This window comes from Aethalodelphis obliquidens, unplaced genomic scaffold (genome assembly GCF_003676395.1).
Source record: "Aethalodelphis obliquidens isolate GAN/ISIS:26980383/991018 unplaced genomic scaffold, ASM367639v1 scaffold3, whole genome shotgun sequence".
Taxonomy (NCBI): Eukaryota; Metazoa; Chordata; class Mammalia; order Artiodactyla; family Delphinidae; genus Aethalodelphis; species Aethalodelphis obliquidens.
The window spans coordinates 7647838-7663088 of NW_020837947.1; the positions used below are offsets into that span (position 1 = coordinate 7647838).

Sequence of the window (15251 nt, forward strand, 5' to 3'; positions counted from 1 at the left end):
TTTGCCCTTCTTAAATGACAACACATTAGGTCATCAGCAGAAATGACTGATGACTCCCATCTGTCAGTTCCTAGTTCCTGAGAGTCTTTGAACTCAACCCTTCTTCAGAACAGAAAACTAACGGAGAAAAGTGAGAAAACTCAACCCATGAAGACTGTTGTCTGGGTGAACACAGGAAGTCACCTTTAAGACCCGGGCTGGTGGGAGTGGGGAAGCGGCAGAGGAAACTGTCTTCTGCCCCCTCCAGCACCAGGGGAAGTCAGAGGCTCTAGGCTAGGGAAGAGGGTGCTTCATCAACCACCAGGAACACTTGACCAGATACCAGAGAAAGAAGGGAAGTAATGATGACAGTCGTCTAGTCTCTGAGGTGAGCTGGCAAAGAACTGAAGGGCCAGGCACACCTGACCTGGATCCACAAGGCGTCCAGAAGCCACCCCAAGGCTGAGGAAATGCCATCTGTAGGTGGCATGGCACCTAAACCCAAGCTCGACTTGGGACTCGGCTCTTGAGTTGCATGGCATCAGAAACCAAGAGCTAACCTGCTCTACGCAAGTGAGCCATTCCATTTCCAGTCCGTCCTGTGTATTTAAAATGCCCCGTCGTAGAAATAAGAACCACCCAGGACGACTGAACAATTAAATCACATGGTATCTCTGCTCAAATGGAGTTTGAAAACCACAATAAGATTTCTACCCCAAAAAGTTGGCGTCAGTACTTCAAATCCTAAAGGTCCCAGGATGTGCTGCACAAGCATGTGACCTTGAAGGGCCCTTGTTACCTCTTTATTCGCTTTAAAAACGTCTTTCTTGCAGGCTGCAGTTGTCCTCCACTCGAAGTAATGCACACAGTCTGTTGCAGTTACAAATTCGGGAGTTCCCTTTTTTTAAAAAAAAAAAAGGAAAAATAAGTTAGTATACTGCATATTGTAAAGTGTTCTTTTTCTTAAGTCAGAAACAGTGAAGGCTAACGAAAAATCTTAAACTAGCAGCGGGAGGTGGGGAATGACACACAACTGTTTTAGTTAAACAAGGTCATCAAGAAGTTCCCAAACCCAAAACTTCTGAGACAAAAGCTTCATAAAATCATGTTGGAATTTGGCTATAAATGATCCAAAACTGTTCTACTGCCCCAACTATGCAAGTACAGTAAGCTCATGGGAAGTAATCTTCACTGACCTCCCACTCTCAAACTCCAAATGTTCTCTGAACCAAAAGCCAACAAAACCGAAGCCAGAAAATGTGACCTCATGCTTCCTGGAAGCCGCGGGAGGAGGCCCATCTGGACCTGACCGAGCTCGTACACCAGCCTTGCTCAGACGCCCCTGCACTTGAGGGCGGCCCCTCCCAGCAGAAGGGGACCAGCGAGGACTCCGAACTGGTCAGCCACAGTGTGGCTGGTTGATGAGACGTGGCGGGGACTTACCTCTGGGCGCCCATGTGCAAATCTGAAGAGTTCTGTGAATTCTGGTTCTCACAGGGTGAACACAGAATTCTTGAAGACAATTTAGTTAAAATTCAAACAACAAGCTAGCTTATTCTGTAACTCAGACCTCCAGATTTCATACCACTGCAAACAGATTTTTTTCCCAAGGTTTCAACATGGGCAGCAGTGCAACTGATAGGCTGGTCCAAAATTAACAACATAAGTTCTATTTTTAAAGTTCTCCAGACAAGACAGTATGGCCCTGAAAATGCAACAGTCACAGCACCAAATTCTAAAAATGATACTTCAAAGCAATCTGGTAACCGCCTAAGTTTCACTCAACCTGATTTTTCTGAACACTTGGATTCTTACTCTTATTAGAGAACATTCACAGGGTTTGTACACAAATTGCTTTTGCTAAAAGCCAGCAACCATTTGCTGAGAGCCCCTTTCTAAACACTAAAGATTAAAATCAAAAAATCACATACAATATGCAGATAGTGAGAACACCAGCATCACGCTTTCGACAATTAGGTCCCATTTCAACACTAGTGATACCCCAAAAGTTGGGAACCCCATTACCCACTGGCCAAGGCTTCTTCTAGACAGATGTTAATATGTTCCATTTAATGTAAATGACGACAAATGTTTAAAACAATAAACACATTGCCTTGACAATTATCAAAATAAAATGCTGGGAGAAGAAGTTTCAGAAAGAAAAAAAAAAATTTATGCTGCAACATAAACATTCAACAGTGCTTTGAGTTTAAACACCCTAACCTTTACACTGGAGTTTTACACAGGATGTGGGTCAAATTTCACTGAAACGTTGTAACTATAGGCTTAGGATTTGTTTACTTATTGGTTCTTAATGGTGACGGTAATTAGGCTGGGGTTCCTGTTCATCTGTTTGCTCGTGTTTTTAATTTTGCTCCCTTGGTCGTCCTAGAATACCCGCTACAGCAAGAACACCCCAAGGACAAACGTTTTTAAAAGAAAGATTATAAAGTGCCTCTGTGTGGACTCACCAAGGTTTTCCCGCATAAGAAGGTGATGCTACTCTGCACTCTGTGATTTGTGCTCTGCTGCCCGCAGCTCATTGTGGTGTTGAATTCCAGGAGAGATCTGGTTGCGTTCTTCAAATGAGAGTCACCTATTCGAAAGAAAAGAGTATGAACAAGCCATAAAACACTCATAACCATAGAGCTATTTCCAAGCATCAGCAAAGTAAAAATGGCACTATAATTCATTTGAAAGCTTACAAACGGCCCCTTCCCCAGAATTCTCCGTCTCAGGAATGGCATCCCCACACAGCCCCAAACACATTGCACTCAGTCCTATCTTCCTCTCACCTGTCACATCAGAAAGTTGTACTGCTTCTACCTGCACCTCAAATGCGTCCACCTCTCTCCTTCTCTACAACTACTGAAACCACTGTCACCTCCCACCTGTATTCTGGCAACAGCCTCCTAATTGGGCCCCTTGCCTCCAACTCCTGTCTCGTTCCTCACCATCCTCTCTTCCCCATCCATCTTGCACCAAAAACATAAATCAGAATATATAGCTTGGCTGCTGAAATTCTTCAATAACTTCCCATCATACATGCTATAGAATCAAAATTCTTTAGAATGGTCCACAAGTACGCTGATCACTTCTCAGTCTGCCTGGGATATTATTGCAATAAAAAGTCTCCATAATATCAATATGATGGTAGTTGGCACAGGAACAAATAAACTGACAAACAGACTGTAACAAAGATCAAGACACCAGAACAGAGAGCACACAGACATATCTGAGTCAAACTTTGATACACAATAGAAGTAACGTATCAGGTCAGTGAGCAAAGAGACTATTCAATAAATGATACTGGAAACAAAATGGCAATCCATACAGGAAAAAGGATAAAAACTGAATCCCTACCTACCACTGTATACAAAAATCAACTCTAAATGGATTAAAAGATGTAAACATCAGAAACCAAATTTTAACTCAGTAAAAGCTGGAGTTATCTTTTAGATCGTAATGTAGGGAAATACTGAAGACTCAAAAGCATTAACTACAAAAAAAAATAATAACTGTGGCTTATTAAAAAGTTTATATTCATGAAAAAGTAGCTTAAGGAAAACTATTTAAGCTATTTTTAAAAAATAGCTTAAAAAAGTTTAGAACAAGTTATAAACTAGGAGACACAAAGAGCTGGCAAAGAACTAGCATCAAGAAGATATATACTCACACACAAAAAACAAAAAAAGTTTTTTTATAATTCTAGGAAATAAAATGAATGACGTATGACAGAGAGAACACACTGAGAGGAGAGAGAAGGGAAAACCCACACCTAGTCACAGTATGGTGATTCTAATATCAAAGGCAAAGATAAAATTCTAAAGCTTCTAGAGGGAAAGAATTGATCACATGCAATAGATAACTCAATATAAAATGGACAAGACATGATCAGACAGGAGAAAAACACCTTCATAAATAAAGAGATGTTCAACATCACTGGTGATCAAGACCATGCGGCTTACCAATTCCAGCCATTCTATCGACAAAAATTAAACACCAAATGTGGAAGAAGAGAAGCTCCAGAGCTCTCCTGTGTTGCTGGTGGAAGTGTGAACTGGTACAACCACTACATAAGTGGGCATGGCATTGTGTCCTATCATTGAACGTTCATGTACCCTACGGCCTAGCTATTCAACTCTTAGGTAAATACATAAGCGAAAGCCATAGACGTATACATGACAAGAAACATGTGAAAGACCATCTCGTGTTCTTCACACTAGCAAAAACCTGGAAACAGGGACTCCCGTGGTGGTCCAGTGGTTAAGACCCTGTGCTCCCAACACAGGAGGCCCAGGTCCTATCCCTGGTCAGGAAACTAGATCCCGCATGCCGCGACTAAGACCCAGCGCAACCTAATTAATTAATTTCTTAAAAGCTTGGAAACAACTCAAATGCCCATCAGGAGAAGAGTGCACAAATTAACTCTGGTAGATCTACAATATTACGTAGGAATCAGAGGAATAAATCACAGTGAAAGATAATACAGTTGTTTTTCAACAATATAATATTGTTGCCACTTAAGTCCCAAAACATTACACACAGCGTGATACATACTTTCTATTAAGTTGAAAACACCACATACAGCCAGACATTTGAGAAAGAGAGAAAGACAGACAGACTCTGGGAAAAGAGAGGAAAGAAGAAAGAAAATCATTCGCTCACAAATACAGGATGTGAGCGAATGATTACCTCCAGTGAAGAGAGACAGGAGGATGGAAGACCACACAGACAGTGGTTATTGTCAAGGTCCTGGATTTTGTTAGAGAAGGGGTTCGTTGCATTATCCAAAACAACTAATTAAAAAACAGAAAGAGGTGACTTCACAGATTGATGATGAGTGCGTGTCATGACCTCAGGATTACAACTGGTCCAATTTGATAAATACACCAGAGATCTTTAAAAGAGAGAGACAGAGTAGAAAGGGTAAAAATTAAGACGCCAATGGAGAGCGGATAATGGCTTTCAGACCCACAGCACCATACCAACAACAGTACAGCGGTTCTTTCTCCTGCCTGCCTACGTGATTCGGCCTGCCAGAATCGTCCTTCTCTGCCAGAAACTCCAGGGTTCTGTTTGAAAATCTTTTTTCGACTGCATAGGCGCAAAAGCCCTGAGGCGGCTGCGGGACCGAGGACAGCGCCCGTAGCCCCGCCCACAGTGGGCGTGCCTGAGACCGGGAGAGAGGGTGGGGCTTCGACGCGCCCTACAGCGCTGCGCTCCGGGAGACACGGAGGGCGGGCTAGGCCGGTGGGAAGCGGCGCGCGCAGCGGCCAGGAGGGGGCGCTCCCAGGCGGCGGGTCCCCCACCTTAAAGACCCTCCCCCCACGCCTCCTGTCCCCCCACACGGCGGCCCCATCCGGCCCCGTGCCCAGAGCTCCTGGGGGCTCCTCATAACTGCTGGGTTCGCCCTGAAAAGAAAACGAGGAGGGCTCTGGCCTCAGGCCGGGAGGGATCCGGCCGACCTCTGCCACCGCGGCGCGGGGCACCGGCATCCCTCAGCGTCAGGCCCCATCGGCATCGCGCCCGCCTGTCCACCTTGCCTTCTTCCTCTGCCCGCTCCACCTGGCGGCCAGGACCGACTGCCGACCCCGGCACTCGGAGAGAGGCCGCAGTGCACCGCGGCAGTGAACCGCGGCAGACAACCGCGGCAACCGGCCAGCCTGGCCGTCCTCCCCGGACGAGAGCCGGGCGAGGACTGCGGGGCGGCGGCCAGCACGCCAGGCCCACGGCCAGCTCCCGAGGACGGCGCCAAATGGGCTGGGCCGCGCTCGCCGGGCCCGCCAGACCGCGCCGGGTCCTCCAGACCGCGCGCCGGGCCCGCCAGACCACGCTCTCCAGGCCGGGTCCGCCAGACCAGACCGCACTGGCGGGGCCCCAGCAGACCAGACCGCGCCGGGTCCTCCAGGCCGCGCTCTCCAGGCCGGGTCCTCCAGACCAGGCTGCGCGCCCCAGGCCCGTCAGACCGCGGTCTCCAGGCCGGGCCCGCCAGACCAGGCCGCGCTCGCCCAGGCCCGCCAGGCCGCGCCGGGTCCTCCAGACCGCGCTCTCCAGGCCGGGCCCGCCGGTCCGCGCCGGGTCCGCCAGACCACGCGCTGGGCCCTCCAGACAGCGCTCTCCAGGCCGGGCCCTCCAGGCCGCGCTCGCCCGGGCCCGCCAGACCAGGCCACGCTCACCCGGACCCGCCAGACCCGGCCACGCGCCACCGGCCAGGCCCCGGGAGGTCCTCCCGACCCTGCGCGCCAGGGCGCCCGCCAGGCCACGCTCGCCCGCACCCGCCAGACCCGGCCACGCTCCGCAGCCCAGGCCGCGCCGGGTCCTCCCGACCCTGCGCGCCAGGCCCGCCCGGCCGCGCTCGCCCGCGCCCGCCAGCCCCGGCCACGCGCTGCCAGCCAGGCCGCGCCGGGTCCTGCAGACCCTGCGCGCCAGGCCGCGCTCACCAGAGCCCGCCCGACCAGGCCGCGCTCCGGGCCTGCCAGGCCTCGCCTGCCACCCTCGCCGTCCGCGGCCGAGCCCAGCCGAGCTCGCAACCCGGCCTCGCTGAGGCTGCCGGGCCTGGCAATCGCACCTCCCCCTGCTGCCTCGGGGCCCAGCTCGCGGCCGCCGGGCCTCCTCAGCACCTCGCTCAGAGCCTGCCAGCCAGGCCGCCAGCCCTCTCCGTGCTAGTCTCCGACGTGCTCCAGCAAGGAAGGCCTCCCTCGCTGTCCACTCTCCCTTCTCTATTGTACCGTGTCTTTCGACGTGTGCTGTTCACGTGTTATTTCACCAAATTAAGAGTCCCCTCTGTCCAACTTTCCCCTACAGCTATACTGCCTCACTTTTCCGCTCCTCTTTATATGAACACTCTGAGATTTCTACTCTCGCTTCTACCAGACACTCCCCTCCCCTTGTCCCCTGCACTGGCTGTTCCCCCAGAGCCACGTGACCCACGGCTTTTCGGCTTCAAGTCTTTTGCTCAAATGTCACTTTCTCAGCGACACTTACCCCACTGAATATTCCTGAACACACACTCCTGAGACCCCCAGCACTCCTGACACTCCTTCCTTTTCTTTTTTACAGCATTCATCACAGTCTGATATACCACTGAGCCATTGTTTGTTCTTGTCTGTCTCCCACTCCACTAGAATGTAAGCTCCATGAGAAAAGGGATTTTTGTCTGTTTTGGTGACTGATTCAAATATTTGTTACAAATAAATAAATGAATATTAAGCGTTGGCTGTTTTAAAAATATTTATATATACATATATCTGTCATGGTGTGATTTAACCAAGTAAATCAATAAAGTACACTAAAATTTATTGAACTATCCCCATAGTTAGGCTGTTTCAGCATATTTGCCACCATTACCAATGCTCCAAGTAATTTTTTTGTACAAAAATCTATGTACAGTATTAATTCCTCCATTGTTGGTAAGATTACAAAAGTACATTACAGGAATCTAAGTTTTTAAATTTGATGGACAATGCCAGACAACCAGGAGAGACTATAAATGAGATGAAAACATGAGTTATACCTAAAAATCAACCAGATATCACCTTAAATATCCAATAGAATTATATAATTTTAGAAAGTTAAAGATACAAGAGGAAAAGGTATTTTCACATGTTAATAGAGACACAAAATTGAATCTAGCGATCAACCTGGATAGCTGTTGTAGATTTCTGTGAGTGCACACAAGAATCAGACAGTAAGTATCACCTGAAGTCAAGGGTCAGGCTCCTTAAGAGTAAATGAAGTCACATGACCAGCAACTACAATTGAATTCACTCTATCCTACACCCAGGTCACCTATAAAAAAGCCAGGCAGCATCCCAGGCTTTGGTGGTGAGTAACCTCACGTAACATCCTTCCTTAGTGGGTCTGCTACCTCGGTTAAAATGGGCTGGTAACAGCCTTCACGAAGTGGACACCTAGTTTTTAACCCTCAGAAAGATTAATTAAATGAAAACCATGGTATTAATATTTAGGATTTTAGGAGGAATGTGAACATATTCAGTATTTTTACATACTTGCAATGTCTAATTTTATAACTAATTCAAAGGTTATAACTAAGCAATTGATTTAGAATTGTGACAGTATTTGAACAACTAAGAGAACTTCAGGTTTATCATATTTCTACATTTAAACTATTAAATTTTTAAGAATTATTATTAGTCCTTAAGTTTTTACTGTCAGATCAGACATCTGAAGTACTTTAAAGAGAAATCAAATATATAAAATGTATAAATCACTTTAAAATGTGAAGATGATTCAACTCGGTTGTAAATGGAACCAAATGGTTGTTCACAGACCCCATATAAATGACTGCTAAACTCTGTTAGATTTATACATGTAACAATATAATATCCTTGGCCTAAGGAAGAACTAACACAGGATTTTTATCAAAAATAATGTAATATTATTTAAACCAAAACTGAGGTCTTAATATTTGTTTCTAAGTACAAAAACTGCCCTTGCGGGCACTATAAAACTCACATCAACAACGATCTTCCCAGAGGGTTACAGACAACCATCTTCCTATAGCAATGTACGAATGTGCCCGCTTCTAGGCTCCTTGCCAGTAGTCCATGATTCAACCATTTAAACTTCTGCCAATGTGACTGAAGGAAAACTAGATTTCATTATTGCTTTGATTTGCATTTACGCCTGGCTTACTAATGAAGCTGAGTTGACCATCTGGATTTCTTCTTTTGTGAATTGCCTGTTCTTAGACTTTGCCGTTTTTCTACTGGGTTTTCTTACCATTTATTAAGAGAAATTCCTACCTCCTCCAGATTAAGTTTCTATGTTACTAGGTTTTTCCCAATGTTCTACTGTCTTTTTACTTTTAATTTTAACTAATCCATAATTTCTGTTACACAATATGAAGGAGAGGTCTAACGTTGTTTCCTAACAGATAAACAGCTTAATTACATACAAATTTTAGGTTATCCGTTAAGTTCTCGTATGTATTTGGATCTATTGTTAAACTAACTCTTCTGTTCCTCTGATCTGCTCCAGTTTTTGTGGCTATTTTCAAAATTCACATTTTTTTCCTTTCTAGGAAGTTCATGTTAGTTTCCAGCTGTCCTCTAAGAGCCAGGAGTTCAGGTTACCCACCGTAGTTCCCATATTAGCTCTACAACTGTCTGATGTGACCCTGTGACTAGCAGAACAAGAACCCTGAATAAATCGACAGGCTCTGCAGCTGGCCTGCCAGCATTCAAATCCATAAGCATGCAACCTCTGGCAAGCTGCTTATCCATTTAATGCTTCAGTTTCTTCATTTATAAAATGAGGGAAATGAGATCATCTACTGCAAAAGTTGTTGAATGAATTAAATGAGATAGTCTACTTAAAAACGTAACACCTGGCATGTAAGTGCACACCAAATTTCGTTATTATTTAGTTATAAAACTAAATTTACAATAACAAATTTAGTTATTTCTACCGTACAACACAAATTAGCAAAATTAGATCAGATTCAAGATTATCTGTGATAATGTTAATGTCCCTCTCATTCGTTCATAGTAGTGTGCTTTCCCGAGTTGAAGGACAGGGTAATAACCACTAGTGCTGAAAGTACACATCATCTAGCATACCATTCTCTCCCTCAGGGAGTTTGAGGCCCTAGGAAAAGTATGTCATGTGTGTCTGGGGGTAAAATGAGATTAGAAACAGCTGGTTTATATCATCATCAACTAGTAACAATTCATCTTTTTAACTCTCCCTTTTAACCAACCTTTCCTAGTCCATCAGGCCCAGCTTTCTAAAAACACATTCTGTCAGATTACCTCCCCCATTATCATCACAAAGAACCTATAACAGATCCACTACCTACCCCAGAAAATATCAACTCTCCTGCCTGGCTTTCAAAGCCGACCTGACTTGGTCATTCTCAAATTTTGTGCCAACCTCACAAATCACCCTCCTAGTGACTTGTGTGCATCTGGTATACATCTACGTTACATTACACTATACTGCACTACCACAAACTAGAAGACACACTTTCATTAGCCAAAAATGCTATAGCCAAGTATTATAATAAAGTCAAGAGGAAAACTACTTTTCCTCTTTCTGAAAACCTAAGTAACACTGGCCAACAGGCCCACTTGTGGCCTCTCTCTCTGAATGGTCAGAAGATCCCAACCAGGAAACTGGTGATCTCATTTCCAAGTTTTTTAAGTATATCACAAAGTAATAAAATTTGGTCCAAGAATTCAGAACAACCTGGTGCTTTCTCAGATCTCTACCCAGGGCCTCAAATCCCTCTTAGCAGTGTTTTCAATCTAAACCGTCTCCGTGCTGGAAGAGAGGGAAATCAAACACACGCTGGACCTGACCAGGAGACCTCCCAGACCTCGCTCTTCTTACTCTAAACCATTACTTTCTAAAAAGCCCTTTTGAACTGTGCTTAGGAATTTCCATTCAAGATCAGAGATGGAGCTACCAAAGTAAGCTGCCCCTCCCAACTCCAAAAACCTACCGAGTTCCCTCTTCTCACTGCTGCACTGTCCCCGGTCACACGCTGTCTCCATTTCATGACTGACCCTCACCATCAGACCTCACCATTGAGAACACCTTGGTCAAAAGGTCACCACCCACCGACATCCATGACATCACATCCAAGGATGGCATCACATCCAAGGATGGCACTGGCTGCCTTTATGTCTGCCCTACGTCTCTTTAGGCATCTGCCCCTTTCCCACTCCATGTAACTTGGTAGGGCTGTCAAGCACTTGGATTACCCTGCCAAAGGAAAGGGATACTGACCAAAAAAAGAGGGCTTTGGGGGAAATGAAATGAGCCCTACCTAGGAGAGAAAGGTTTGTGCTTTTTCCTCTGGGATGGGCAGTCCTTAGGACTATTTAGTTTTTAGTGTAAGCCCAAAACCAGTGACCGTCTTTGACCCCATGTGAATACAGACTGCCTGAGACTCAAACCACCACAGAAGAAGGCGGAAAGATACAAGGGGGAAGGGATCTAGGTACTAGAGGAAATGAGGTGAAACAGGGAGAAAAGTAAGGACAGGGTTTAAGAAAAACATGAGGAGGCAGATCCATGGAGAAAACATCCTTCTATATCAATAAACACAAACGTGCGTAATTCTTCACAATGATTGCATAGTATCCGCTAGATGGGAGTAACCTAATCTGGTCTCAAATTGGACGTTTAAATTGTTACCACTTTTAACTCCTATACAGCATAAAATGTATATTATGTACATAAGCATATGTAATTGCATAGACAGCTGTATATACATAGAGTCATTTTTGCAAAATTGGGCTTCTGCACATCCAGTAATTTAAGGGTAGTTTTACTTACCCACGGAACGAAAGCTGTTTGTCTTCAAGTCGTGCATACAAACAGCACTTGATGTTCCACACTGGGCAATATTCACATTTCCACAGATGTTGATTTTATAAAGCATGTTATTTCTGGTATCAACAGCTTCCCATGTATAACTAGAAAGGAAGAAAAGCAATTTGTCACTCTCACTGATCTGCCAATAATTAAACTTCTCTCTAGTTTCATATTCAAGCCACAGTTGCTTAAGATTACCATAACCCAGAAGATACACTTTCATTAGCCAAAAATACTAAAGTCAAACTATGTTAAGTTGAATAGAAGCCAGGGCAGAAACCGCTAAATACCACCTCACTCTGGTTCAATCCACCCTGAAGCAGCCTCAAGACTCCATGAACATTGAAATACTTAAAATTCTACCATTAATTTAAGAATAGCAGCTCAGATGTCTAAGTCATTGCTCAAGAATCATGTTGAATTTTAAGATAGTGACCTTTCCAATCACACTGGAATGCTGAAAAGCCAGATGATTGTTTTTAACTTCATCTTAGTTAAAAACTAGTTATGGCATGAAAGACAGTTCTAGCTCTGGTTTTACTTTTTACAGCTACAGTTCAGATCTGAACTGACAAGGTGAAGCTGTGCCATGAGGCAACTGATCCAAAATCAGACAAAATTTACTTTAGGTTGATTCAATGTTATCCAGCATTTTACATGCATTAAAACTTGCTGTCTGGGGCTTCCCTGGTGGCGCAGTGGTTGAGAATCCGCCTGCCGATGCAGGGGACACAGGTTCGTGCCCCGGTCCGGGAAGATCCCACATGCCGCGGAGCGGCTGGGCCCGTGAGCCATGGCCGCTGAGCCTGCGCGTCCGGAGCCTGTGCTCCGCAACGGGAGAGGCCACAACAGTGAGAGGCCTGCGTACCGCAAAAAAAAAAAAAACTTGCTGTCTGTTCAAATCTCTGGCAAAGTAGATATTGAGCAAACTGCCTATGAACCAAAATGCACACTTGGGACAAAACACAGCTGACCCTTGAACAACATGGGTTTGAACTGCATGGGTCCACTTAATATGTGTATTTTTTCCCCTAAGTACTGTACTGCCATATACCGAACTACATGATCCACGGTTGGCTGAAGCAACCGTGGATACAGAGGGCGAACTGTAAAGTTATATGCGAATTTTCGACGGGGGTGGACAGGGTAGGGGAGTGGCACTCCTAACACCCACACTGTGCAAGGGTCAACGATAATGCTCTGTCAGTCCTGTCATAAAAAATTATTCTCAATTCTCCACTCTTCCCAGGGAAAATGTTGTGTCCATTTTGTAAAACTTCCTCAGCAAGGGTAGACAGGAAATGAGGAAAGAAAATAAAAAGTTCCCCGCAAAACGCAAGGATACATTCATGCAACAGTATTGTTGAACGGAAGATAAATCAAATCAGACTTGCTTCGGCTAGGCCTATCCTGGAATTGTGGAGGGCCTGGGTGTGAGATCCTGAGGGTGCTAAACCCTAAGAGCCTGTGTGTGTGTCAGGAGTATCCAAAGCAGTACCAGCTGGATGAGAGAATGCACTCCCCCAGGAGTCCACTTACCACAGCGGAGACAAAACACCAGGCAACACACCCCTCCCTGACCAGAGCCCGCCTCCCCAGAGCCCCGCCCAGCAATGGAGGAGCCCTAACCCAGGGTTACTGGCAGGCAAGGAGCCAAGCATTCTCCTGAACCCAGGTCTGGGGACCCATCAATTCCACCTGCTAGGAAGCCAAGGACCTGGGCACAGTCAGCACGCAGGCAGGGCTGCAGAATGCTCCCCTGGGAGTTCTGACAGCCTCTGAAGTGCAAGAAACCTGAAAAACAGGCTGGGCTGCTCTGGTGAGGGCCCAGCTGGGCTCAAAAGCAGTTACCACTGAACGCAGCTTCTTCATCGGTAACACCTTAGAGATACCTCCCGGAGTCAGGAGAGTTACATGGCCCGAGAAAATGACCCAAATAATACCAGGCACGAGAAAATCAGCCATCAAGGCCTGCTTCTTTTGACCTACACTAACCCTCATTCATTTCGCTTCACAAGATATTTTCTTAAGTACTTAGTGAGGAGTACAGCGATGATCAAACAACAATCAGACCAAAAAACCCCTGCCCTCCTGGAGTGTATATTCCAGGGGAGGACAGAAAATAAACAGGTAAAGAAATACACAGGAAAAGTCCATCTCCTAACACCAGCATGCTTTTACGAAAACAAAATAGCAGAATGGGATAGGAAATGACCGAGTAGTTACTTAATGTCGTTGGGGAAGTCTTTTGAGATCATACTCACCCTGGGGCTTGAATGACAAAGAGCAACCCAGGGGGAGACGTGGTGGGCAGAATATCCAGCAGACTTACTAGCCCTTTTGAGGTCCTGAGGCAGGAATAAACTCAGCATGTGGATGGAAAAGAAAGGAAGGCCCTGTGGCTGGAGCAAGGTGGATAGAGAGACCAGGAGAAGATGACGCCCAGGAGATGGGGACACCTGGTCACACAGATTAAAGGAAGCAGTTTTGATTTTGTACTTGAAGCAAAGAAAGGCCACTCAAAGACCCACTCTGCGGATCTTTCCTTAAAAATTTAAGCTAGGGTTTTCATGTGCAGAGTATTAGTAAACTTTTCTATTAATTATAATTAAGGAAAATCGTGAATCTCTTACTCAGGACCCCTAAGTTTTTCCAGGATAGCAGACATCAGATTTAAAGCCAAATTTAAAGCAATGGCATCATTAAAGTGTTCCAGAATCCTAAGAACATGAGAGGTGTGTGAAGGTATTTGAGAATGACTGAATGAGTAGGAATCAACTCCAAAGACATCCGTGTGGTTACTGAAAATGCTACGCTTTTCTTAAAACAGAAACCCACTGCTGTTTTTGCAGAGGTGATAGTTAAATTAAGTAAGCTAGATGGAAAGTGCCTGTGTTTGTGGAGCAGAAAAGAGATGGAAAAGAGTAAAATGCGGGATGTTGTCCTGATTATCTGGAAAGCAGCGTTCCTAGAAAGAAAGACGTTGCTCTAGTCAACTATATTTCTTTTCTCTATTTGTATCTCATCATATTTGCTTTCTGTCAAGATTTATCAAAATGATAAGCGGTGGGCCTCCCTGGTGGCGCAGTGGTTGAGAGTCTGCCTGCCGATGCAGGGGACACGGGTTCGTGCCCCGGTCCGGGAAGATCCCACATGCTGCGGAGCGGCTGGACCCTTGAGCCATGGCCGCTGAGCCTGCGTGTCCGGAGCCTGTGCTCCGCAACGGGAGAGGCCGCAACAGTGAGAGGCCCACGTACTGCTAAAAAAAAAAAAAAAAAAAAAAAAATGATAAGCGGTTATCAGATTAAGAGGTGAGGACCCTGTGAAAGTACGTGAGTGCTGGGTTTCTTCAGGACTTTCATTTAACCACGCACCACAGGGCAGCAACTCACAAATCCAAACTGCAGCACCTGGGCAAAGAGTCCTTAAGTCATCTCCCTTAAAACTGGAGAAAGGGCATCTGCAGGCTGTCAGGGCTTGAAACGCTTGGATTCCAATGGACGCGTTTTGCTTTAAAACAGATACACATGCCCAGTGCCTTGTATCAACAGGAGCTCAGGGATAATCACTCTGTTGAAATCATCGATCTGAAAACTCACGGAGCATACTCCCAAAACTACAGTGTATCCTGCTATGCCCCCAGTTACATTCAAGTATCATCTAGATAAGCTTTCACTAGGAGGAAATATTTTTTAAAGATGACTTCATTAAACTTGAAAATCACAGAAATATCTGATAGCACTTTTTAAGAAAATTACTTGTTTGGAACTAGATGATCCTACACTCCTGGCCAGATTGAAGGCCACATGACCAGAATGGCCTAGGCTGAAACCATTCTTTAAATTTATGCTAAAGTTTTAAAGCACCATGATCATATTCTAGAACCAGAGAATGGCTTCAGAAATAAAAGTTCATAGACTAAATAA

The 15251-nt window shown here is 45.5% G+C and overlaps 1 protein-coding gene across 1 annotated transcript in view; it reads right to left on the reverse strand.

The window, feature by feature from the left end:
• The window catches only part of IGF2R (insulin like growth factor 2 receptor), a 108967-nt gene that overhangs the window by 76930 nt on the left and 16786 nt on the right, over positions 1-15251 (reverse strand). Inside the window, exons 2-4 of the mRNA XM_027081948.1 lie at positions 11287-11426; positions 2451-2575; positions 779-877 (exon numbers count right to left, since the gene is read on the reverse strand). Coding sequence (XP_026937749.1) covers positions 779-877; positions 2451-2575; positions 11287-11426 — 364 coding nt within the window. The remainder of the gene's footprint in view (positions 1-778; positions 878-2450; positions 2576-11286; positions 11427-15251) is intronic.